At 38.8% G+C, this 27,683-nt stretch overlaps 2 protein-coding genes across 2 annotated transcripts in view; one reads left to right on the top strand and one right to left on the bottom strand.

Annotated features, from left to right (window-relative positions):
* Positions 1-7,726, top strand: part of LOC131246407 (uncharacterized) — a 50,640-nt gene extending 42,914 nt beyond the window's left edge. Inside the window, exons 5-7 of the mRNA XM_058246514.1 lie at positions 4,189-4,271; positions 6,052-6,113; positions 7,251-7,726. Coding sequence (XP_058102497.1) covers positions 4,189-4,271; positions 6,052-6,113; positions 7,251-7,383 — 278 coding nt within the window. The 3' untranslated portion in view covers positions 7,384-7,726. The remainder of the gene's footprint in view (positions 1-4,188; positions 4,272-6,051; positions 6,114-7,250) is intronic.
* A 12,004-nt stretch (positions 7,727-19,730) lies between these two features.
* On the bottom strand, positions 19,731-21,356 carry LOC131246406 (protein SHORT-ROOT-like). Its single transcript, XM_058246513.1, has one exon. The coding sequence runs from the start codon at positions 21,248-21,250 to the stop codon at positions 19,970-19,972; it is 1,281 nt and encodes a 426-aa protein (XP_058102496.1). The 5' UTR covers positions 21,251-21,356; the 3' UTR covers positions 19,731-19,969.
* Between the last annotated feature and the right edge of the window lie 6,327 nt (positions 21,357-27,683).

Here is a 27,683-nt window from a genome sequence, read left to right as displayed (position 1 = left end):
TATCGAATCGGCCCATTTCTCAATTCTTCTCAACAGGTCACCAAAAGGATTCTTTAAAAGCACAAGAGGCCTGTGGCAAGGCGATCCATTATCTCCGTTTCTTTTCCTCATAGTGGGAGAGGCCCTTTCAAGAATGCTTCATAAAGGTCAAGCCGAAGGTATTCTCCGTGGTATTAGCATAGCAGGTATGCCAAGTACGATCTCCCATATTCAGTTCGATGACGATACCCTCATCTTTTCTAAAGCTTCCCTAGACAAGATTGAAAACCCGCGTACAACAATCAGGTGTTTTGAGGCTGTGTCAGGACTGAGGGTGAATCTGGCAAAATCCAAGATGATAGGGGTAAACATGGAAGATGGCGAGATCTACTCATATGCGGAATCCCTCCACTGTGCTCCAGCCTCTCTCTCGTCCTCATTTGTTTGTCTTCCCTTACGTATCAGTAAACCTCCCAAGTTTTTATGGGACAAGATTATTGCCAGGTTTGAGAAATACCTTGCTAGGTGGAAGTGTCGCTACCTCTCCTTGGGAGGTTGTCTAACTCTTATCAAGGTGGCCCTCTCCAATTTGCCTCTTTACTTCATGTCCATAGATAGATGTCTATCGACAGTCTCGTCCTCTATAGATAAACTCAGACGAAATTTTCTTTGGAGCAGTAAGGAAGGCAAGAAGAAATTCCATCTCATGGAATGGAAAGAGGTGTGCAAGCCATTCCAAGGAGGCGCTGGGGTTAAAGACCTTAAGAAAATGAATCGGACTCTCCTAGGGAAATGGATATGGAGACTGGGGACTGAGGGTGACAATCTTTGGAACATCATTATAAAAAGTAAATACGGCACATCTGAGGGCGGCTGGTGGACTAAAGATTCGTCACTCTACAGGGTGTCACATCCTTGGAGGGACATCCAAAATACGAAAAATGAAGTTCTAAGAGGAATTGGATTTGAGGTTGGCCACGGCAAAAATATTAGATTTTGGGAAGATCTTTGGGAGGGAGAAGAGCCCTTGAAATATCGCTTCCCGAACACTTTCAGGCTTGCTCCCAACAAATTAGTTTCTGTCGCAACTGTTTCTCGATATCCTCTGGCAAGATTGTTTGGAATGTGGCTTGTAAAAGGAATCTCCAAGATTGGGAGATAACCGAGTATGTGGATCTTCTCCAATGCATTTACTGATCATCGCCTAATCATCTGAATGCAGACTCTCTGGTATGGAGACTAGATAAATCAAGCAAATTTTCTGTCAAATCTCTCTATATCCACTCTCAAAACTATTTTGTCTCTGAGGAAGATTAGGGGACCCACTACTTTTGGAGATACTCGGCTGCCCCCAAGATAGCATGTTTCGGTTGGTTGGCTAGAAAAAAGAGAATTCTCACTTTGGACAATCTGAAAAAAAGGGGAATGTAGATTGTTAACATTTGTCTATGTTGTATGAAGGACGAAGAAACGATTGCTTGTTCACTATCCATTTATTTCTAAAATCTGGGTAGAGATCTGTGCGCATTTCAGCATCTCTTGGTGTATTGTTGGCTTGGCGGAAAGATTGCTCTCAACGTGGCACGGGGTTAGATTGGAAAAAAAAGAGAACGTGTATATGGAGAATGTCCATCCTTGCAATCTGGTGGTCCGTTTGGGTGGAAAGAAACGCGAGATGCTTTGCAAATGCCTCGAACTCAGTGGAATCGATAATAGCTAAGGCTAAAGGTTTTATCATAGAATGGGCGGTTAATGTCCCTTTGTTATAGGATTACAATTTTAGTTTCCTAGGAGCTTAGTGGGGTTTGCCCTCTCAGCAGGCTCTCTCAGCTTCTCCTATCTTTGTTTTGTTTTCCGTTAATAAAATTATAGTCACCTTTCATATATATATATATAGGGAAATGCTCACCTACGCACCAGTTCGCACGGAACTGGTGCGAACTTTTTTGAGAACCCATCATACGTGATGTGGATCCAAAATCTGAACCGTTCATGTGAAGCAACACCTCGTGAAACCTCCCGGTCCCAAGTTTTACTTTGATCTAAAACTTTGATGGGCCATGAAAAATGAAAATAGTTTCCTCCCTTGATTTGCATTTCTCTTTGCTATGGCCCACCAAAATTTTATATCAGGGTGAAAATCTGTCACACAGGGTTTCATGGGATTCCGCATCACATGGACCGTTCAGATTAGACACCCATGACACGTGTGCAAAGGTGCACACGTGCGTAGGTGCGCAGGTGAGCATGACTCATATATATATATATATATATATATATGGCGAAATAGTGGAGGGTGTTTGGTAATATTCCATTCCTTGAAAGCCAGTGGATACTAGAGCTAGTGAAACGGTAGCTACTAAAGCGTAAACTGCTCGTTTTTCCTTCCCCGCGAGTATATTCTCCTTGTTAGACGAGGGGGAAGCCTTTGATTAGTAGGGGTGAAATGGTTGTCAAAGGCTGTCCTGCGCTCTATATGATCGGCGGCGGGTTACCAGAGAAGAGGGGACAACTTCTTTCTCCCTTGCCTTGCTCAATCTTCCTTTTCTGATTGAAAGTATTGACCAACCCACCCCTTCAATATCCTGCATCTGGAAAGGTCTTATTTGGTATAGAGAGACTTTCAGGCAAAACGTCGGGCTAGACTTTGGTTTATATATTTGATTACATTTAGATGGAGATCCACAATCATGTTTAAAATCTGGTTTTTAAGAAGTAATGCTTTTGTTGTCTTTCAAAAATTCCTTACTTTTTTTTTTATTTTTTATTTTTATTTGAGAAGGAAAGCTCCTAACATATTTTTGTTTGTTTGATAGTTTGGTGCTTATCTGATATATAATGTCTTTTATATGTGGATGTGTGCATTCATGTTATGGTGTGACTGGAGGAAAAGGTGGGTAAGCAATGTATTCATTAACTGTAACGGTGGCTGTAACAGCCAGCCTTATGGCTGTTATGATACAGGCCATAATGGCTGTTAAGCCCTTGTAACTGTCAAAAAACTTTTTTTAGAGGAAGAAACTGTATTTATTCCGTATTGGACTCTTACGGGTCTATAATGGCTGTTGCCACCCGGTATCATGTAAGGGGTCCTACTGTTATTGTTACATAGGCCGTTACATAACCATTTTTGAATACCATGTGGGTAGGGTTCTATCCTAAAGATAAATAAAGGAGGGGAAAAAAATAGAAGGAAAGAATAGGAAGATCTAGTGCTCTCTCTCTCTCTCTCTCTCTCTCTCTCTCTCTCTCTCTCTCTCTCTCATTGCATTTTATCAAGAAAACACTAAATATAAGAAAGAACAAGTGTCCTGTGGGAGCATCATAACATAAATGCACACACCGACATATAAAGTTAGTGATACATCACATGAGTGCCAAACTAAAAACAAACATTATGCATCCAATCGCATGAAGGATTAATGTTACAACACTGATATGTGCCAGATCCAACAGGACATGTGCCAGATCCAACACGTCAACGCTCTTCTATGGGCGTGTCCTCTCTCTCTCTCTCTCTCTCTATATATATATATATATATATATATATATATATATATATATTTTGTAGTGTTGTACACACGCATTTCATCTCTTGTACTGGAAACCTCTAGTGATAAGGTGTTTCCTGTCTTTGGTTGGTACTTTATCAACTATGACCTGGCAGCTGCAGCAAATGTCATTTTGTTCTCATCTCTCTTAGAACACTCCCTACCTGAAAATAACAAGTCTCCCATTGATGATTAATCAATGTTTCCTCCATTACATTTGCTCGTTCTCTTTCCAGTTAATAGAATTTCCTTTATTACCAAAAAGAAAAAAAAAACAAAAAAAATAAAAATAAAAAAACAAAAATAAAAATGCCTGATTAAGTAGTACTTTAACAGGTAAAAAATATTGATGAAGTGCAGCAAGTGCTTGAAAATCTCGACTGGTATTCTTAAACTCAGAAGTATACGTGATCTACCTTTTAAGATTTGAAAAACCCTATCTTTTAAGTGGCCAATTTTTCAGTCGACTCTTCTTTGAGCGCTCATCAAGTCCAAGTTGAGTTTTGAGTTCACATGAGATTATAATTAAAGAATGATGGGATTAGTTTTTCTTTCATATTGTAATTCTTTTGAGTTTTGCAGCTCTCCTGTTTTGAGCTGTCCAGTGGCTATAGTCTTCATGTTAGTTACTGATGTGCGTCATTTCCAACATCTGCAGCGATAGGAGGTGCAACAGGGAAGCTGCTGGAGCAAAATGCCCAGATGTTCGATCAAATATCTGTGAATCTTGCAGCTCTTAAGGTAACAGCAACTGATAATATCAGTTTCCTTCATCTGTTGCTGGATAATAGAAACTGATTTATCCCGTCAAGCAATTAAGCTCCAAACATGTGATAGAATAGGGGTGGTTAGCTGTCATTTGACTCTAATTCAAAATTTAGAATTTTATATAGAATGGTGTATCGGTATGACTTGTTAATTGAGAAATGCTCTAGTGCTGTCAGAGCACATTATTAATTGACCAGTTCAATCAATCGATCTGGACTGAACATTAAGTCCAGAATACATTTCATGGGCGATACATGAAATTAGATCGATCGGATGTGCATCCTTGATTTGTTCTTATTTTTCGTAGCCATCCCTTTTCTATGCCATGGATGGGATAGTTAGGATTGCCTAACAAAAGTGATCCTTTACAATATTAAGCAATCCATGACGGGTCCTAACAAATACATGGATCAGATTGTCAATTGGGCCTATTTTTGTGTAAACGATATTGACCATCCGTTTTGATCAGATGGTTAAGATTGCGATGTTGGCATGATGTCTGCATGGAGCCCATGACAATAGGTTTGAACCTGATGGACGGTTAGAACATTGGATTGATGACTTAAGTGTCCCAATGTAACTAGGACGACTACGACTTATAGTGCTTTGAGAGCATTGGAGCATCTCTCACGCTAATTGTCTCTAGTTTTTTGTTTTTGGTAATGGGCTTGGACACATTCTAGCTATAGCACGTTGTAAGAATCCAATTCAGATAGCTCAGATCTCAATCCAAATAAATCCGATTGACAAAATAAAATAGAGATCTTGAAACTAAGTTGATTTATGAAAGGTCTGAATATTTCTGTAAAAGTGATAACACAATGGCCCTGTTTGGTACTCCCCTAAAAATGAGTTCATTTCATTTTAGTTAACAGTAATTATTACTGGAAATCATTATGGATTAGTGGTCAAGATATATTTTTAGGCATTATACCAAACAGGGCGAAAGTTTCAGGACAAATGTCCAAGAGAATGTTCTATATGTAATGGGCCATTATTGGCACTTATTTTGTGTGAGCATTACGTAATGTCTGGTTGATTATAAATTTTTATCTTTTCATCTTTTCTTCTTCTTCTTCTTCTTCTTCTTCTTCTTTTTTTTTTTTTTTTTTTTCTGAGTCGGGTATATAAGCATTTGAAATCCAAATTTATTCCATTTTTCTCCCTTCAACGTCGCAATGTGAAGGAAAAATATATATTGATGTGTATGACATTTGAATGATATGAACTGATTTTGAATATAACTGCAACATTTTTTTTTTTTTTTGGCGTCACTCATGGCCAATAGTGCATAGTTGGCCCCTGAACAATTGAAAACTATTATGCATATATATTTTTGGTAGCATTTTTGAGTTTTGAGTGTGTAATCATGTGTCTTTTAACATCTCTTGAAGTTTTACTAAAGAAATTCCACCATTTCCTAAAGTTTCCTCATTGTTTCGCACAGACTGTGATACATGTTATATTTCCCATATATTCCCATATCCCAAGAGTGCAATAAATAGTGAGATACTGATACTTTGTACCTTTGACAATAAACAACCTCCCCCAATATGCCAAGCTCCTCAGTCTCATCTTCCTCAAAATTCCTCCGGAATGTAATGTTCCAAGCAACTTTCCCCCAATGAACTTGGTACAGTCCTTAACCGAAGAAGACTTCCATCTCATCACCTTATAAAACCTTGGGTATAAATGCGCCAACAGCGAGCTCTTTTGCTTGCAGACAGCATATGCTAATTAGTTTTTATTGCAGATACAGGAAAACATCAATCTCCTCTGCCAGACTCGGGACAATATCCTCACAATCATGAATGAGTATGTCACACACCCAGGCTTGAACTATAGTATCATATAATACTACAGCTGCTTATATATATATAATCTCCAAAAGTAAGTAACAAAAATAAATGTTGTTTTCTAGCATTCATAAAGGGGAAGTAGTCCTCAAGTTGAAGTTGCCTTCCTCATTATGAATGCTAATGAAGGAAACCATAATGCAATTTAATTGCGCATCCAAACACACCTCGATTTTGTGAGAAATCCTAACGAAATTTGCATGAAGGCAGATTTGAAGTAATTCACAGAAAACATGCCAATGGTGCTCCACATCTGCAAGATCCATGCCACTGACCAGGTGGGGTCACTGAGGACATGCCCTGGCCCAAAAATCAGGCTGGTCCACTCACCAGGTGGGCCGAACATGCCTGGCCCAAAACTCAGGCTGGTCCACTCACCTGGTGGGGCTGAACGTGCCCTGGCTCAAAACTCAGGCTGATTTGCTCACCAGGCGGGGACACCATGGAAAATATTGACAAAAAGGAACTTACCAGCATCCATGTTCTGATCTACACATACATGTACATGTTGCTCACCCAATTAGTGGACCGGACTGATTTTAGGCCAGGGGAGTGTTCATGGAGGGGCCTACCTGATGAATGGCCTGGATCTGGCACAGGTTCGTCACACTGGCATGTGCAAAGAATATCCCCTTCAATATGCTCTCATGTGAGTCTCCTCAGCATTTTTCATGTTTTATATGTTTTGAACTTGGGCTAATATGTATATTGTACCATAGGGATATGATACAACGCTTTGCCTGTATTAATGGGCATTTTCTTTTGGGTCGGTATTTTGTATGAGTGGGTGGGGGCCATCATTAGCGATCCAGATTGTTCATCTGGCAGACGCCATTGTGAATGGGTGCTGGACCACAAGGATTGCTTCCATCAATTGAGGCTCTCCCATTGCATATGTGGATTGTCTGGTGATCCAAGGTGGGTTGGAACTCACCCGATGGAAGACCTGAATCACAGCAAGATGACCCCCACCTATAAATTTCCTCTTTACGACGTATGGACCGATGAGCACTGTGGGGTTTTAAACCTCACAATAACCATCTCTAGCATTGACCCACATGCCCATATCTAATTTACATGGACACACCCATTGCAGCTTGAAGGACACGAGCGGGGTAATGAAGCAGATGCCGCCACTCCCAGTGAAGGTGAACGAAGAGCTAGCCAACTCCATTCTCCCCAGGACAACCTTGCCTACAAATCCTGAGCCTGCAAACCGCTGCATGTGAGGTTTCCATCTCTCCAGTTTGGCAACCCCCACACATGGAATCTAAGCCGTTGATTGAATTAACCAGGTCCATTTCTAGATGAAAATATAATCTAATTTCCACTTCTCTCCTTCTTTCATTCATTTTATCATTCTAAAAAGAGCTCTTTGCTTCCTAATTGATTACAAAAAATTACCTTTTGTGACCTTTTTGTTGAAGATATAGAGATATCAGAAGGATTTACATAGGCTGTTTGAGTAGACTTGCTTCTTTGAATGGAGTACATATGATGGTTTTCTACCAAAAACTCCTTCCAATGTCCATTGGTAGTGGCCAGGGATTTTTTCCCTAGTTATTGTTTCCACACTGGCCTTTGAGAAAGTGTGGGAAATGTGCATCGGTATACCTGTGCGCAGTGTGTTCCATACATCGGCAATATTACCAATATCGCCAGGTTAGTGACACCGAAACTGCTGGAAGTAGGGGAAAAAAAAATCAAATATTGCTGATGTTTTTGTTAATATCGGCAATATTTATTGACATTATCAATATCATCGATGTTTTGAGAAGAATACCTTACAAAATTCCTTGGAATTGGCAATACCATCGATAATATCCCTGATACCAAGGAAACATTTGTAAATAATGAAATTGTTAGAAAATTGGGGAAAAAAATCCGAAAACCAAAAAATTCCCCACTTTTTATTTATTTTTATTTTTTTCGTTCTTTAGTTGGTTTTGATCATTGTTGGTTTTATTTAATCAAGTTTGGATTTGGGGAGAAATCTCGACTTGAAATAAAGATGGATTGAAACTCAGAGGTGACACAAAACCACTGTAGAAATTACCTCTTTTTTCCCCCCCCAAATAGTATTACCATGTATTGCTATAGAAATCCATGTTTATGCACGATTTTCATGCATTAACATGGATTTGTTAGGAAAAAAAAAGTAATATTTAAGTGAAAAATGGGGGGAAAATGTTAAAATCCTAATTTTTTTCATTTTTATAATAGAAAATGTGTTTTTCACTATTAATTAATGTGGTAATTTTATATATTAATGTGTTGGGCTAGATTGGCCAAAAATTTATATATTTTATTTTATACTTATTTTTTCTACAACAAATGGTTAGGCCTTTAAAAAAAATGGAAACTCATAATGTATAGTTGTTTTTTTTTTTTTTTTTCCTTGCAATATTTTGATTGGGACATGTAATAAGTGTGTTTTAACATCTCTCTTAAAGTTTCACTGAAAATTTCTACCTTTTTCCTAACATTTCCCAATGTTTCCCTTGATATTTTTCCGAGCATCGACTTTACGTATTCTTGGTCAATATAACGATAATGATTCTTTGAACACTGCCTGCATGTAATCGGTGGACCGGAGATCTCATGTTTGTTAATTGGCACATTCATTTTTTGTATGCACTTGCTTGTGGGGCCCATCATGAAGGGTGTGTGTGTGGCATTGAACCCATCCGGCAGGATCGCCCCATCGTGAAAATGCCATTCCCTCGAAAAGCAGGATGATCCAGTCATGAGGAGGGCCATGTTCACGTGCCCACCTGATGATTGCATCAGCCTGATTTTTGGGTTGTCTCATTTTCGTGGCACGGTCATCCTGCTGGAAGGTTTAGATGCCAAGCCCAAGCCACGGTGGGCCCCACACGCAGGCAGTTGTAGAGGTGGTTGGTAGAGGAACCAACCTTGTGCACAATCTTTTTCTCAGATGATGTTTGTACCTTTTGTTTCAAGAACCTGCTTTGTGGGGGGTAGAAGATGAGACAATGGCTGGTGAGGCGATGCTTTTTCATGCTTTCTGTTGTGTACAATGCAAGTCGTATGTGTATAATGATCTGAACCAGTCATACTGCCTGCGGGCGGGCTCTGCTATTACCTGGCCACTAATAAAAATGCTTTAGTAGGACTGTCTTTAACCATCTAGAAAATGGACCTTTCCGAACTGAACGTGGGCTGTCGGTGGTGGTCTTTCCATGTCCATTTTGCACACGAACGGCCCAAAACTCCGGTCAGTCCACTCATCAGGTAATCGAACCATCAAATGAATGGTCTACTGCTATCAAAGAACGGCTCTGATCTAATCCAACCTGGCTTATTATATACAGGATGGGTCCTGGAGCGAAATTCAGATGAGGATACTCATCAAGCTAGCCCACACATTCAAGTTATAACTGTGGTTAATCATATGGGCTGCACATGAAAAATTGGCATTTCTGGGCCACCTAAATATGGGACCTACTTCTTTAAACTAAAAAAAAAAAAGGTTCAAAATCCTATGTCCTCAATACCAAATTCCTCATGTGATTGTCGTCAGGATTTTGTGATTGAGAACATTGATCCGGTGGGGCCCGGCTTATGGACTGGGTCCAAAAATAACTTTAGCGGGCCCCACTTATAGACAGTGCCAGATGAGAATGCAAAGAAGGCATATACAAGGCCCAATGTGGAGTAACTTCACTTGAGCTGGAAGAAGAATTCTACTGGGGCTGGATTAGGCCCGCAGCTTACCTTGGCTCAAATCGGCTCGGCATGGTCTTAGAGTCGTATTGGCCAGCTTGGATCAGTTTGGTCAGCGGGGCGGGCTGAGCTTGAGTTGAAGCTGAGCTTTCAAATTAATTATATTTATAAAAAGGTATATAAATCGATTTCAGTTGAGCTGAACCGAGTCTAGTTGGGGCCGAGCTTTGAGCCAAGTTAAGTTGAGCTCGGCTCGAAATTTTTTCGAGCTCAATTGAAGAGCTTGGCTTGGTCTGAACCTAGCTTTTCAAGCGGAGCCAAATTGAGCTTATTCGTGCTGAGTTGAGCGAGTTAACTGAGCTAGCTCAGTCTGTGGTAAGCTTGGATTTTAAGTTTGTGGAAGTGGAAGTGGGGTCCTTAGTTCAATGATCTAGACCATTGCTCTGATGGGGCCATCTGTGAATGCACCAGGCCCCATTTTAGAGATGGACAGTCCTATCAGAGGCTCTATGAGGCCCACTGTCATGGGTCCATTCATTTTGAAAGAAAATTTTAGGGCACGAGCCCAAAAAGGAGGCGGAAAGGTTAAAATGGACCACACCACAGGAAGCACTGTCCAAAACTTCAGCTTTGCATGAAGCTGATATCGATGTTTTCCATTCGTAGAGGTGTATGTGACCTTTTGAACAGCTTGGATGGCAAATAAACATCAAGATGGGCCTTAGGAACTAGGAACTTTTCAACATTTAGGAATTCAATCCCCACTGCTTCCTTTGGTGTGGTCCACTTGAGACTTCAATCAACCTGCTTTTTGAGCACATGCACTAAAATGATCTGTCAAAATGGATGGACGGCATAGATAAAACATACACATCACGGTGGGCCAGCAATTCAAACCATTTCAACTTGAGACCTACAAATAGACGGGCAAGAAAAGCAATACAACGAGAGAAGGTCATATGGCTGGTATTTCCATCAACAATACGCTGATCAGATCAACGGTCTTCACGTCTCGAGCATAACTTGTCAAGTTCAATAGGCTCCTCGGATCTGACAGAATCACACAAACATTTCACAACTCAAAACCATCCAATCAAGGCCACATATTTAGATTGATGAATTGATTGAGAAATCCTAACCTTTCAATAATGAACATTTATTTGTTGGATCTAGCTTGTGAATCATTTATCATTTTAACTGTACATTTAGTGGCCCACCAATTCGACAGCAATTAATTGGAGTCGCAGTTGGATAATTCAATTAGTTCTAATTTGATTCGAGGTCGTATAATTCAATTTCTAATTGACTTTAGGATACATAGCACAGTGAGGGGTAAACCTTTTAAGAAATATAAGTTATTTTTATCTTAATATAAATCAAAATCAGATACCTCTTAACTATTTAAATGGTTAAGGAGGTATTGGGGAACATTGAAAACCTAAAAATGAAATCGGTTTTCATGGATCAGATGGGAACCACGGAAGCACACGGAGATGAATCAAGTAAAGTATTCTAATCACACAATAATTCATGATTTTGAGTGATTTGTCGCTATCGACTTTTTTAGTTTTTCCCATCCAGACAACAAATTGAGGTAGAGTAGATGGATGTGGTGGCCATTGAAAGAAAAAGCTTGCATCAGCTTCTCCTATCAAGTCGACCTGTCGCAAAGCTTTTGTTTTATAGATTTAGCCGTTACCAAAAGCGATCATTGATTTAGAACTCAATTAACTGCTTCTAAGTTGGGTGGAGGCCAATCGTTTCAATGTTTTGGAGCATCTTACATGCATTGGGAGTGCGCATGCCTTCCCGAGCAAAGATCATTCCCCTTATAGTGTTTCTATCACTTGGGTAGAGCCATCGCTCCATAGTACTACTATCAGCAATTTTTTAAAAACACCATAGCATAAAATTTAAAACCTTTTAGATTATGTATTTAATTTTCTTTTCAGTTGATCATTGCATAAATACAATCATAACCATCGAAAAACACAAACACAAGGTTAGAATATTACCTTGAATCTAACCCCATAGATGATTATTGAAGAAGTTTCGGCAATATAAGAGATCTCTCCCCAATCTATCCTAATAAGAGATGGAAAGTATAGAGCATTACACACACCAACTATAGGATTGGATGTATGAGCCTAAAATGTCATCCACATAGTGGACCCCAACGTTTTCACCGGTTATTGATGAAGGAGAGTGTATATATGTATGTGTGTGTAGGTCTATACTCTCTTCTTCTCCTTTCCTTTTTAGTCCAAGGAAGAGGGGTGGCATCCAAGGCCTCTCATACTATGTAAAAGGAGTAGAGTTTTAGAGGGATGCATTCATATGGTACTCTTCACACTTATAAACGTTAGTATACTTTGCATCATCGAAAGTGGAGCTATGCACGAGTTGAACTGAGTTCAGCTTGGTACAGCTCGAGTTGGCTTGGCCACTAGCTGACTCCAGCTCAAACTCAGCTCGATTTGGTCCTCGATCCTGACTGGCCAGCTCGGCTCAATTTGGTCAGCAGCTCGGGCCAGTTCAAGCCGAATTCGAGCCAAGATCGAGCCCTATGCGGCATTTTCTCAAACACATGGAGAGCACCTTTAATTTCTCACAGTATGTAAAACAGCAGCAACAGTTTACAAGTATTTCATCAAACACTCGGTACGCAACATTTAAATCAAGATACAAGGATATTTATTTCATATCAATACATTCCTCGCCACTAGCTGACACTTCGTTGAGTCATTTCATCAAACACTTGGTGAGCAACATCAATATCAAAATAATCGAGTCATCGAATTGGTTCGATCCGAGTTTGATTCGAGTTGGGGTTCAATTCGAGTCGAGTCAAGCTTGGGCAAGTTTGAACTCGGTTCAAAATTTTTTCGAGCTCAAAAAATCAGCTTGACTCAGTTTGAACTCAGTTTCGAACTTAGTTTTTCGAATTGAGTCGAGCAAGCTAACCGAGCTAACTCGGTTCGTGTAAATCCAAAAGTTTACAACTCCTATTCATGCATATAAATTGATCAAATCTCTCAACTTCCTGTGACATTACAATATTTTAACCTTTAGATGGTTTGATAAAACTTTTTTATTAGTTAAAACAAAATATCAAAAATTAAGTAAGACATTTAACGTACTTGAACAATGGATCTGTTTCATTTTTGGGCTCATACCTTACAATGATATGAGAAAATAGAAGGACAGCGTGGATAAACAAATACATCACGGTGGGCGCCACAGGAGCTTTGGTCGGACGACTTATTTTCGGACCATTTCTGGGCAAAACACCAGCAACAATTGGACCCAACATGAATGGTTCATGTTTGATCGTGTAATAGGTTTGATTTTGGAAATACAAGCCATGGGTAGACGGTTAATGTGTGACCCTGCCGCATCTTATGTGGAGATAATATATGCTTATACCATATTCCGATTCTTCACGGGTGTGGAAATATCAAATGTGGACGTGGAAATTCAAAAACCTTTCGGCAAAACCATAATCTTGGCATTGAAAATTCGAGCCGTGTAAAAGGTGGCCCCACCATGAAGATGACCTGGCATCAAAACCAGGCTGATCCGCTTATTAAGTGGGCTAAAATTGTATGTGGAATTAGACCATACTGGCTACTGGACAGTGCTCTGTGGACCCCACCATGATGTTTGTGACTTATCCATGCCGTCCATTTTTTTTCCAGATTATTTTAGGGCATGAACTAAAAAATGAGGAAAATCCAAATCTCAGGTGGACCACACCACAGGAAAAATTGGTGATTGAAAGCCCACCATTGAAAACTTTTCGGGGGCCACAAAGCTTTTGGATTAACTTGATAATTGTATTTTCCCTTCATCCAGGTCTATGTAACTGAATCAACAGGTTGGATGATAAATAAACATTACTGTGGGCTCTGGAAATTTTTCAATGGTGGGCGTTCAATCACCACTGTTTTCCTGTGGTGTGGTCCACCTGACACTTGGAACTGCCTCATTTTTGGGCTCCTGCCCTAAAACGATCTGGAAAAATGGATGAACGGTGTGGATAAAACACATACATCATGATAGGACCATCTAGTAGTGTTAGTATTAGGGCTGAAAGTCGGGCGGGTTGGGTCAGGTTGATGTTCAACCCTAGCCCAACCCAAGATTCTTATACCTCAATCCTAACCCAACCCAACCCAACTTCGGGTTGGGAATTCTCAAACCAAGCGCAACCCAAGTGGGTTCGGTCAGGTTGATAGGGTTGGTCAAGTGAATACATGATAATATTTTCGTTATTACATTAGTATATTATATTTCAATACATGTTTTATTTTTTTTACCTATGATTTTATTAATTATATATGTAGTTATCTATGATAGAGAGCTTCATTTTTTCTAAACAAACAAGCTAAAATATATGACTACTCATTTAAAAGTCCTGTGGTGTAGTACGCAATCTATTTGAGAGAGAAATCTAGCATATCTTGTTAGCTTGAGTCATCGGAAATGGCATAGACCAATAAGACCCGACAGCACTGGAATTTCATATTGCCTTCAACACAGATGATCCACACTTAATTATCATTTATAACTTATATAACGATCGGGTTTAGATTGGGTCGGGCAACTCGAGACTTCAACCCAAGCCCAACCCAACCTTTATCGGGTTGGTGTTTATATAGCCCAAGCTCGAGACCAAACCTAACACATCCTGCTTGCGCCCAACCCAATGTTGGGTCGGTCACGGGTCGATCGGGTTGAACCCGCCCGACTTTCAGCCCTAGTTAGTATGCAATCTGCGTTCCCTGGTGGCACCTCCGGTGAAGTGATCCTGATGGTGTGGACCACCTTTTACACCACTGAAATCCTACACACATGACATGTAGGAAAGAAAGATGGTATTGTATGTTAAGCTTCATGCAAGGGTTGTATGTGATTGTTCCTCGTAAAACGGCAAAATTAGTAAGATAAGGAGTGATTACCTACAACTTTTTTTCTTATCCTTCAAAATTTTAATTTTCAAGCTCACCCTTACAACTTTATCCACCGTCCAGCTCCGCACTAAGTGAGAGAGAGAGGCGTTGCTGTATTGGGAGCTGCTTATATATATATATATATATATATAAAACCTACTTACCTATTTATGTGAGTACCCATGTGCACCTTTGTACACGTATCATGGACACATAATCATGTACACGTGATGCGGCACTCTTTTAAACTCTATACATCCAATTTTTAGCATGATCTAAAACTCTAGTAGGCCATAGCAAAGAGAAATGCAAATTAAGAGAGGAAATTGTTTCCTTTTTCCATGGCTCACTAGAGTTTTGTATTGGGCTAGTGAGGTTTAAAGTGGTGCCGCATCACTTGAACCATTCAAATTCTATGCCCATGACATATGTGCAAGGGTGTGCACAGGTACTCACATTAGGTAGGCAGGTCAGCATTCCTCTCTCTCTCTCTCTCTCTCTCTCTCTCTCTCTCTCTCTCTCTCTCTCTCTCTATATATATATATATATATATATATATATAGTTGAAAGAGTTTTTTTATACGTTAGTATCTACTAATTGTGATTTTTTCCGATGCCTTTTTTATTTTTTATTTTTTGTTAGCTTCTTAGTACACCCCATTGACAGTTCACACTTCAGTGTTAGCACCCCACTAGGGAATCGATTCTATGCCCAAGACCTGAGTGTTGAAACGTGGTATGTTTTACTCAGTCTACCACTTGAGCTATGCATCAAGGTGATGCCTTTTTTAATTGAATTTGCAACAAGGTACCTCAATAATTAAAGTTTCTTCACATCACGATATCTTTTATAAAAAAATAAAAATAAAAAACAATAATACCTCAATACTTAAAGTTTCTTTACATCTCAATAACTTAAAAAGTAAAAATAAAATCTCTAGCAGTTATTTGTTTAAAGAGGGTTTTTTTTTTTTTTTCGTAAATGATGAATATGCCCCTAAAGCCAGGGATTGATAAGAGGACTTAAAGAGGGAATTCCTCAGCTCATGAACCATATAGTAAGTGCCTAGTTTGTTAAAGGGCATGGCGGGATTTTGCACATAGGACCCACATGGTTTGGTTATCCAGACCGTTGATCCTATAGGGTCTATAGTGGATGGGAATTGAAAGACCCTAACTCTTTCATCAGAGGACTAAAATTAAGCAATTGTGGAAAATGTAGAAAATTAGTTTAAGTTGTGGAAAGATTAAAATCCTTACATCAAAGGTCTAATAGAAAATGTTAGCAGAGTGTGATGGACGCTATGCATGCAACAAAAACCTTATAGGTTTCAATCTATGGCTCAAATTCTACCTTTTAGGCAGCAGGACCCACTTTAGATGGTTTATGAAAACAACAGCCATTTTTGGAATGGTGCTCTAACTAGCTAGCTAATTAATTAATATCTAATGGACGGTTATGATTGTTGTCATTTTATACACAAGGTCAATTTTGTCATTTACTAAAAAACAACGACCATTTAAACTAAGGAACAATAGAGAAAATTGACAAAGGTACCAAGCCAAGAAATAGATATATAAATAAAACATTATCAAGTTACCTCATCACAAAGTCAGTTGAAGGAGGTACTGCAATACAGATGCCCAATCAGTGAGGTGCTGATTAATAAAAAAAATCTCAATAATAAATAGAGCCATTGTTTAATGCAATATTACTTGGTGAGGTTTGCCTCCTGCAGTTCAAGGACGCACAACCACATGTGCTAGCACGAGATCTGAGCCGTCCATGACATGGGTCCTACAATATATATCCACTATCCCGGAAATCAGGCCAGTTCTCTAGTCTGGTGGTCCACAGTGCTAGAAGTAGTAGGATGGCTTAGAAAGAATTACCCAAAGTTTTTTCATCCGTTTATTTGTTTTGTATATGGTAACAATCCTATTGATCTGACTATCTCAGTTTTTGTGATGGGCTATCAAAACAATGTGACCCACTTAGTCAACAGCTTGGATCTCATGCTCATATGCCACCATTAGTACATATGGCATCTAGGTGTACACTAAGGGTAGAGATCAAAAAGGAGAGAGAGAGAGAGAGAGAGAGAGAGAGAGAGAGAGAGAGAGAGAGAGAGCCATGCATCCTACATAGAGAGGAAAATATTTTCAATGGTGGCCTACTCATTCTACTTATTATTATTATTATTATTATGCTTTGCCATGACACACTCGAATGATTTCCATCTCATTTTTTATTTTTTTAAAATTTATTATTAGCATCTTAGCATGAGTTGGCATAATAAATGTATAAAGTGGTTTATACCGTTTGAGCCCCACATAACCTTTGTTATATGAATCTTAGTAATACTGAGGCAAGTTACTTGTAGGAAAGTCTCCGTTACTTTTTATAGTAAAATCTAAGTGATTTAAAGGCCCGTTGCAAGTGAAATCTAAACTCTACGTTGAAAAGCAAATATGTTTTTCAGTTACTAAAATATTCCCGTTTTCATTTAAAATATCTTCTTATACCATTTAAATATTTAAAATTCTTCACCACCATATGTGGCAGCATGACATAAGGGCATGAGATATGAGTTTTCCATTACATGGATCCTACATATATTTCCACTTTTGGGAAATATTGAGTCAAATGGTCTGCAATGCAAGTAGCTTAGAAAAAAATTACCCAAAGTTTTTTCATCTGTTTAATTGATTTGTATATGGTAACACTGTTGATTTGACTATCCCAGTTTTTGTGATGAGGTATCAAAACAATGTGACCTACTTGGTTAACGGCTTGGATCTCATGCTTATGTATTAGTACATATGATGGCTTGCATGGGTCCTTGCTCTTACTCCAGTGGTAGACTCGAGAGTTTCAACACCTGGTTGAGGGTTCGAGTACCCATAGGTGGTGAAATCCCACCATGGCGTGAGTGTGTGGTGGTGTGTGAAATATATATATATATATATATATATATATATATATATATATATATATATATATATATATATGATGGCTTGCATGTGTGTGTGTGTTTGCACCCTATAGGGTACATATTTTCAATGATGGGCTACCCTTCTCGAATGATTTTAATGATTTCTATCTCAATTTGGCATCTGAGCATAAGTTGGTGTAATAAATATACAAAGTGAATTTATACAGTTGTTACGGTAGGCCCCACATAATTTTTGTTACATATCTCTTAGTACTGTTGAGATAGGCTACTTGAATGAAAGAGTCAGTTAATTTTTATAGGTAAAATTTAAGCAATTTAAAGACTTATTGCATATGAAATTTAAAATATACATTGGACAACAAGCATATTTTGGGTATCGAACGGTCTCTGAATTAGGGCTGAAATTCGGGCGGGTTCAACCCGACTGACCTGTGACCGACTCGACATTGGGTTGGGCTCCGGCAGGATGCATCGGGTTCGGTCTTAGGCTTGGGCTATACAAACACCAAACCAATTAAACTTGGGTTGAGCTCTAGTTGAGGTATCGGGTTGCCCGATCCAACCCGAACCCTATTAATATATAAGTTACTTATAAATTATAATTGAGTGTGGATCGTCTCTGTTGAAGGCATAGGAAATTCCAATGTTGTTGGGTCTCATTAGTCCACGTCATGACTCAAGCTAACAATATACGTTGAATTTCTTTGTACCAAATAGATTGCGTGCTACACAACATGACTTTTAAAGAAGCAGTTGTCCTATATTTTAGCTTGTTTGTTAAGAAAAAATGAAGTTTTTTACGATAAATAATTAGATATATAATTAATAAAATCATAAATATAAAAAATAAAACGTGTATTGAAATATAATATACTAATGTAATAACGAAAATATTAGCATGTATCCACCCGACTAACCCGACTGAGCCTGCGTGGGTTGAGAATTCCCAACCTGAAGTTGGTTGGGTTGGGTTGGATTGGGCTATAGGAACCTTGGGTTGGGCTAGGGTTGAGCACCAACACGACCAAACCCGCTCGACTTTCAGCCCTAGGTGGGCTACCCATTGCACTTTTTATTGGGTATTGTGACCCACTCAAATGATGATTTCTATCTCATTTTTGGATTGGCATATCAACATATGTTGGCGTAACAGATGTATAAAGTAGATTTATACAGCTCTTAGCACTATTTGGGTAGGTCACTTGCATGAAAGAATCAGTTACTTATTGTCGGTAAAATCTAAGCGAATATTCTGAAGGCCCATTGCAGGTGAAATCTAAGCTCTATGTTAGAAAGCATACATACTTTTCAGTTCCCAAATATCCCAGATTTCATTTAAATTATCTTCCCGTGCCCTTCAAATATTTAAAATTCTTCTCCCTTCATAAGCTATTCATCAGCTATTTGAGGTGAGAAAACGTCCCAAACACATTATATATGGTATATATATATATGATGATGAAAGATAGGAATACATAAGTGACGATCACTAGTTTAAACACGCAAAAAATCAACTCAACTAGAAACACAATGGAGTTGGCTCGAGTCGAAAACTTGATCAAGTTTCTCAAACTTGTATGTTTTTTTTCTGAGTTTTTTCCGTTATTATTAATATTGAAAAGAATAACTAATGTCAAGTTTTGTGCTGAGTTAAATTGAGTTTTATCGAGTATTGCTGAGTTATTCAAGTCTTTAAGTTTTTCTCAGAGTTTTGACTGAGTCATGACCGGAGAATTTTTTCTCTAGTCTTGGTGAAATCTGGTCGAGTCGTTTGACACTCGACCCAGGTGAGTCGTGTCAAGCTTTTCACATTTTAAAAGTATGGTGATGATATCTCCAATAAACTGAAAATAACTAGCCTATTTAGCTTGCTTTTAATGAATAAATGTTCCTTTATATGCTTCAAGCCAAACATAAATGTCTATGATTCATTTCAAACGAATAAATATGCACTTTGGGTACTTGACATACACATACATATAAAGGGAAAGGTGACAAAAGATACAAATCCAATCTTGAGAGAGAGAGAGAGAGAGAGAGAGAGAGAGAGAGAGGCCATGATCATTGGAGGAAATGAGAGCTTGAAGCAACAAACACAACCAGGCCAAGCATAAGAAAATGAGTACATGAAATATTCAAGTATATAATAAGCCCATGCACCATGGTGTGTCATCAGAGACATTCCATGGCATGAAACTCTTATTGATTCTGAGTGAATCCTAGGGTTTCCAAGCTGAAGCCCACACAACAACCTCCTCTTTCCACTTCAAATAAAGCCCATGATCACCATTCATTTGGGCTGGCCCAATGGACCACCCTGATCTATACCTCTTAAGAAGTGCCTTCACGTCATCGATTACATCATCGCTGTATTGGGCCGGCGAGAATGCTTCCTTGAGCCTCCCACACCATTGTATCCCTTTCTCCTTCACATCACACTCTCCACTACCTTCACCATCACATGCTAGCACACTAACTATACTCCTAGAACACTCTCTCTCCAACATTAGCCTCTCATTGCTGGTGGCCACGAAGCTCTCCTGAAGCATTTCAAAGAACAAACTATAAAACCTCAAGCACTCCTCAAAGCACATCAAGAAATCTCCCCCAGAGCTAGTGAAATCAGCTTCCTCCTCCACCACAGTCACCACCCGCGGCCCGATTGCCTGAATCATACGGATCACTGATCCACGATCCTCAACATTGACCTGTCGCAAGGCCCCAATGCAATTCACCGCAACCGCCTCATCATCGCGTATCCCCAACTCCTCCTTGGTGAGATCACCCAGCCGTGCTAGCCCGCTCACTACATGAAACTCAAACGGCACCCCCATCAACCTCGCGAATTTCACCATCCTTTGGCCTATCTCCCTCACAACAGAACCTGCCATGCCTGCCATCACCACCACCGTTAATCTCAATTGCGGTGTGTCGTCGTTCCTGGTGGCCAAGGCTTCTAGCAAGGTGGGCCATTGGGTGCAATATGTATTACTAATATCAACTATATGTAATTTAGTCTCTCCTTCTAAGGCTTCCAAGATGGCCCCATTTGAGGCTACATGACCGAATGTTGTCCAGGGGCTCACTTCTTGGAACTTAAGTATTACCTTCCTTGCACACTCAAAGGAATGGCTCTTCTCTGCGATCGCCATCATCGTCTTGTAGCAACGTTCCCCGGCCTCCGTCACCTTACAGAAGAGCGCTTGCAAGAAGTGGGCCGCCAGCTTCTGATCACAATCGCCATACGGCGACGCGAGCTCATTCAACATCCACAAGTGGTGGTGGATCCCAATTGAGTCCTTTTCCGACACCGCCTTAGCGCACTCTCGAAGTAGCCTAGCGGCCCATTTCCCGGTTGCACTGGGGTCGCTAGACTCCTCCGATGAGCTCGCCGATGCACCGTTGGATTGTGGTTGGATGGAGCTTTGATAGCTTTCTTGAGATTGTAGATTGGAGTAGAAGAAGTTGGATGGCTTAGGCCTATAGAGGGTGGTGTCCATGTTAGGGGGAGACTCTTGGGCTTTTGGATACTAACAAGCTCTACTCCATGATAATGGTGAGGAGAGAGAGAAAGAGGGAGAGAGTCCTTGTGCAAAGCTACTACTTAATGAGACATGTATCCATTTAATGGAGTTTGGCTTAATAATCTATTTTTATTTTATTTTATAATTGTAACAATAGTTCAATGATGATAATAGTAAGGGTTTTGTTCCCATGCGTACCGAAAGCTAAGTTACTTTGCTTTCTATCTGTGTGGGGGGCCCATCTGTGATGTTCATGTGAAATCCAAGCCGTGCATATGGTGTAAAACCTCATGTTCACCGTACATACCAATAATCATCCTGATCAAAAATTTAAGTGGGATACACAAGGAGCAATGCACAGTCACGTGTAAAATGTATGTATTCACGTGGTGTAGCCAATCTGAGTTTTTTAATGGTATGGATTTTAGTGGGGGTCTACGTCCTGGTGGTTCACACCTGATTAATGGTTTGGATGGTATATTCAAAACATGATGGACACCTTATTCCATCTGGAAGTTTCTACCGTAGGCATCAACCTCCCCAATGTCCTCCATTGTTACCTTTGGTGTGGCCCAAATGAGTTATGGATCTAGCTGGAATTTGGATTCTACGCCTAACATGAAAGATCATAGAAGATGCAGGGTACGGATTCCACATATACATCACATCGGGACCCACACAGATGAAATTCACCGTAGCTTTAGGTGCATTAGAGTGCATGTGAACAAAACACTAATAATAATGATATTACTATTAAATACGATATCACTATCTTTTTTTATCACATCAATGTCATTATCATCTTTATCAAGACCCTAAGTTGGCGAACGGCAGGGAATAAGATGGCTCATGTGCAGTCCATCACTATTATTATGAATATGTATGTGGTCAGGTTTGCTAATTCCACACGGATCTTTACTCATCCACATGCAGCCACACACCTACCAATGTAGAACACTTGTGCAAGATCTGGACTTTTCATCTAGTTGGAAATGATGCTTAGATCCTGCACTCCTCAAAAATCAGGCTACTTCACTCTCAGGTGGGCCACAATATACAAATTAGACTAACAGTTAAAACACTATTATCTAGCTGTACGTATTTTTCATATGTTGTGGTCCACCCCGAGGCTTGAAATGGTCTGAATGTTAGCCTAGATCTAAATAGAGTAGCCCACCTGATGAAAAGCTCAGATCTTACACTCTTTTTCCATAATGGCACGTGTGCCTGCATGTCATATGGCAGGTATCCACACGCGTGTGGATACGAGAATGGAAGAAATGAAAAAAAAAATCTCAATGATGAGGAGGTCTCTACGTCCAACTGGTTGGACCACAACTTAGAGTCCAGCCAGCTGATAACTTCGAGCCTATCAAGTGCATGCAACATCCAACCATTTCAATATGTTTGGTCCCACGGGGAGGATCACCTAGCACTAAAAACAGCCCCATCTCCTCATCAAGTAGGCTACACCAAAGAAAACAATAGAAAAATACAAGTGTTGTCCACTCAATGAGTAGATTTGTCTGATTTTTGCATAAGGTGATCTTTATGATGGGGCCAACCTGTTGGACGAGTTGGATGTCACAAGCACATGAAAAGTTCGAAGTTATCCATTGGTTGGACCGTAGGTTTTGGTTGAATCAGTACATAAATTCGAAATAAACAAGAAAATGGATTTTCCTCATGAAATCTATTTTTAAAAATTATTATAGAAACCATATCACAGTTCTTAACACTACAGAATTAAAATTCCATGCCTTGGAAGCTAGAAAAACTTTTGCAGTCACTCAGACTAATGTGTTAGGGTAAGTTTGTGATGCAGGGAAGTACGTGATGAGGTGGATTACCACCTTCCTCATAGAATAATTACTCCGAATCAAGGGAGCTCTTTGTACTCCTCATAGAAATTCATCAAATGCAAAAAGAAATAAATTTTAATAAAATTGAAAATAAATTGATTGATAATTGTTTCCCCAGTATGTGTCCCTATTACATCATTAATAAAGAAAAAAAGCTAAACTAAAATTTGTAATTACTAAAAATAGCAAAATTCTAACTCTAATAAAAGTCATAATTCTAATAAAACTCTTCTAAAACCTAAATTCTAAAAATAAAAATTTTAAATAAACTTTTTCTAAAAGAGTCTTTGCATGATTACAAGTTACTTTTAAAAAAGAAGAAAATGTAAATATCTACAAATAAGAAAATATTACAAAAATCGAAAAGACTAAAAATAGTACTTTATTCTTAAATTTTCATTTTTGATCTGAAAACACACATTTTCTGGCGAAATGGACAAACACGACCCACATTGTGGGTCGGTTCACCTCGGGTGGCCTGTTATAGTAAGGATTGATAGGTTGTGTGTCTCGTAACAATATCCAGATTAAAAGTTATGGCCAATTTACAATGCGCCTTCTTTTGGTCAAACCATGCTAGAGATGTATTTGTGCTACGTCCTACATCAGACCTCTCCACTTAGAAAAAACTCTTCCTCGAGTTACTCAAGGGACCTCGCTCATGATACTCAAATATTTTCTGGCGCCGATGTTTATCAGTCTTTTCCTTGTAGTTTGCATTAGGCTCTTGAGCTTACATAATATATGTACTCATGCTCTCCTTAACTTGTTTTTGCAAGATCTTGCATTCTTTCTAATAACGTGGGAAATTAGACAAACTTACCGCTGAGATAAGATTAATGCGGTTTTGTTTATCTTGTATGGGAGGCAATTCCTCAGGGAGTGCATCGAGTATAATTGCATTGAACTCCTGCAACATTGGTTTCAAATCCTTTGGGATGTTCACAGGCTCCATATATTTTCTTTTTTTAACTAATGCATCTACATCTCCCATCTCCTCAGATTGTTTAACGAAATGCATGTTTAGTTATGAGAGACTGTCCCTCCATTTTAAAAATCTTAGGGTGGTTCTCCATTCTTAGAGGGACGAGGATAATTTTTCTACCGTCTTTAATAAATATAAATACATTATCTCGACCTATAAGCATTGCATCAACATTATATTGCCATAGTCGACCAAGTAACATGTGATAACCTTCCATGTCGATTACGTCACACATTGTTTTGTCCTTATAATATTTACCAATGGAAAATTATATACAATATCGTCCGGTTACTTTCATCTAATCGTGTATGGAAATGAGCATTTTTCTATTTTCAATTGTAATTTTTTTATCATTATTTTTGACACGAGATTCTCACTGCTCCTGACATCAATGATCATATTACAAACTTTTGGCCTTATAGCACACCTCGTTTGAAAGATGTTGTGCCGCCGTAAATTTATCTCTGCCTTTTGTACATACAATAGCTTCCTCATGATCAAAGTGGTGGCTTGCAATTCACCATCATCAAGTGGTGGCCTGCAATTCATTACTAGTGTTACACCACGAGCATAATGACCGCAACCTCCATTGCTGATCTCATATTATTTATTATTATGAACATGGATCTATCATACAACTTTCATCAAACGGTTGATTGTTGCCTGCAGTTCTTGCATGAATTGTCAATTCTCTCGCTGCGCCACTTCAAAAGCTACCGCTATTAAATGATAATTACCTGGAGCACTGTCTATGGGATTGTTACCCGCACCTTCGTCAGATGTCATCATTCGGAGAAAAAGCCTCGCTTTGATACCAACTAACATAAGAATGGACATAATGGGGTCGATCATCGTCTTCCTTGGGGAATAATTACTTTGGACTCTTCATAAAGATTCCTCAAATCCAAGAGGGAATAAAAGAAATAAATTTTGATAAAATTGAAAATAAATTAATTGATGATAAAAACAAATTTACAATCCTTTAAATAGTAATATTAAACCTAGGAAAAAGTTTCAGACTCAAACTCCTTTAAAATGTGACTTACTATTTATAGATGGTCATGATTCCTACTAGCCTTCTTAGTTTTTAGCCAAAAATGGTAAGCGTCCAAAACTCAAAGGATCAAAAGTTATGATCAAATTAAAACTTACTATAACTAGTAAAAACAATATTTAAATGGATTTTTAACTGTCGATCTGATGGAATCTTGCAAATCTGGTGTGGGCAACGCGAAATAGCGGGTTAGTTGGCTAAAGTAGTTTCTCCTACCCCAAAATCATATATTGTACATCGAATAATTCATTCCAGTTTGTAAGACAAGCTTGCTTTAGGGATCTGATGGTCCTAAACATTTTCGTCTCCGATCAGACCTTCTTTGGTCCATCTTGACCATGAAAATGTCCGCAACCCACTCTACATCAGTTTGGAAGTGCACCTAAATTGCAATTCCAGAAAAAACATGTTGCACTCAAATGAGATTCCATATTATGCGGAATGGGGTTTTTAAGTCAAGCCGGGAGAATATGGCCATTGATCCTTTAAAAAACAACATGTCGACGACAAACGATTCCTCATTGGAATTTTTAATTTCTAAGGCAACCTTAATTAGAAAACTGAATGTGTTGTGTAAGTAGCAAGTAAATTATTAAACTAAGAAAAGATTAGAGCATAGAATCAGCCGCATGGAAATGCTTATTGAGCATACAAGTCATGATATTATTTTAATCACATGAAAAGCACCTTATTCTAGTTTAAGTATATGCTAAATTCTATAATAATACATCTTTGATATGCACAGTACTATAAGCTCTAATCACATTTATGAATTACATGTCAATTCAATCTAGGTATATACGGACACAAATAAAAAGCTTTGCATGGGTCCTTCCTAGTCATGCGAAACAGTCAAATGATATGAAACATATCTTTAAAAATTACTTCATGAGCCGACAGCGTTATGCTATTTTAAAATGGTGCTTAACCCCACATTAGTGAAAGGATTGGGGCATCTAATCCCATTTATTCTTTCCTAATAATGAGAGAAGAAGACAAGTACCAATCTCTTAGCTCCTTTCAACCATGAGTTACATGTCAGCTCCCTCGTTATCTCCCCCATCTTGTGTAATAGAAAATGGGAAGTATGGTCACTTTAAGAATGTTATTAGGGTTTGTTTGGTTACTCAAAAAGTTTTATTTGCCACTTTATTAAGATTGGCACGTATTTATGGTTTGTCAACTAACATGGACACTAATTCCAATAAAATAGAAAAAAGGTTGTCTAACAAAGTAGCCGATGTTTTATATAACAAAAATATGGATAAAAAGTTGATTTTTAGCCTTTACTCTCTAAAGCACCCTATTGATACATTCATTGAACATGTGTCACATGAGCCACATGTGCCAATGTACCTAAAGTGAGACCATCCATCTTAAACCATAGTTCAAAAACTCCAAAACCTGACTTGTAGTCAAGTCCACTTGAAGACTTGATCAAGTCTTTCCTTGATTCAGCTCAGTTTTTAGTAATTAATAAATATTAGAAAGTATAAAATGGAAAATGAATTATAATGGAAGAATAGAAAAATAAGAAAATTACTGATTTTTTACAAAATAATAAAAGCCGCCTATCATGACAATCATGTGGCTACTAAATAGACAATGGTTCAAATTCAACAAACAAGTGCCTCCAAATCAGTGGTTAAGATTGCTCAATCAATCTGATTTTTGGATGATGAATTATCTATTGTGGGTCCACAACTTCGACAATTTGTTTTGAGTTAATGGATGTCATGTGCATAAGCTGCTCTGAGTGCATGCACATCACCTATTTCACCCATCACAATCTCTCTCTGAGAGAGGCTTGCTACGCCCACAGGCATCTATGAGGCTGCATGTGCCCAGTAGCACACATGGGTGCGAGATTTGAGTCGTTCATTAGGTGATTCCTATCATGTAGATGCCCAGGTACAAAAATAAACATTTTACTGATCATTAGATATGTGAAACAAATGGATGGTTAAAAAAACCTCAAACATTTTGGCCACCTGATTAGTGGGTTTGTGATGTAGAGTGGGCCGCGGACAGTTTTATGGTTAAGATGGATCAAAAAAGGCTCGGTCGACAACAGAAGTGATCCGGACCGTCGGACCTTAAATCGGGCGTATCTCGCAAAATGGAATGAGTTATCGAGCATAAAATATATGATTTTGGGGTAGAACGAGCTACTTTAGCTAGGGGTAAGCTGGATTTGTAAAATACCACCAGATCAATGGTCCTTTTCCTATTTTAATTCTGTTTTTACTCTAAATAGTAAGTTTTAGTTTGATTATATAACTCTTCATCCGTTGGGCTTTAGGAGTTGTGCCCAATGTGAGAAGTGCTTAAAATAAATAGGAGAACAACTTAGTGAAGCCAAATAGGACACTTACTATTTTCAGCCAAAAACCCTGCGCACTAGTAGACATCACGACCGTTTATAAATAGTAAGTTGTGAATTCTAGTAGTTTTAGTCATAGTTTGATTCTGATTTCTTTCCCACTGGTTGGTATCCCTATTTAAAGG

Source organism: Magnolia sinica, chromosome 5, assembly GCF_029962835.1.
Source record: "Magnolia sinica isolate HGM2019 chromosome 5, MsV1, whole genome shotgun sequence".
NCBI classification, from domain to species: domain Eukaryota; kingdom Viridiplantae; phylum Streptophyta; class Magnoliopsida; order Magnoliales; family Magnoliaceae; genus Magnolia; species Magnolia sinica.
Note: the sequence above shows the minus strand (reverse complement) of the source record. Positions and strands in the feature narration are given on the sequence as shown.

What these genes read in the sequence shown, in the direction of transcription:
- LOC131246406 (XM_058246513.1), bottom strand. Translation starts at nt 21,250, where the DNA reads ATGGACACCACCCTCTATAGGCCTAAGCCATCCAACTTCTTCTACTCC.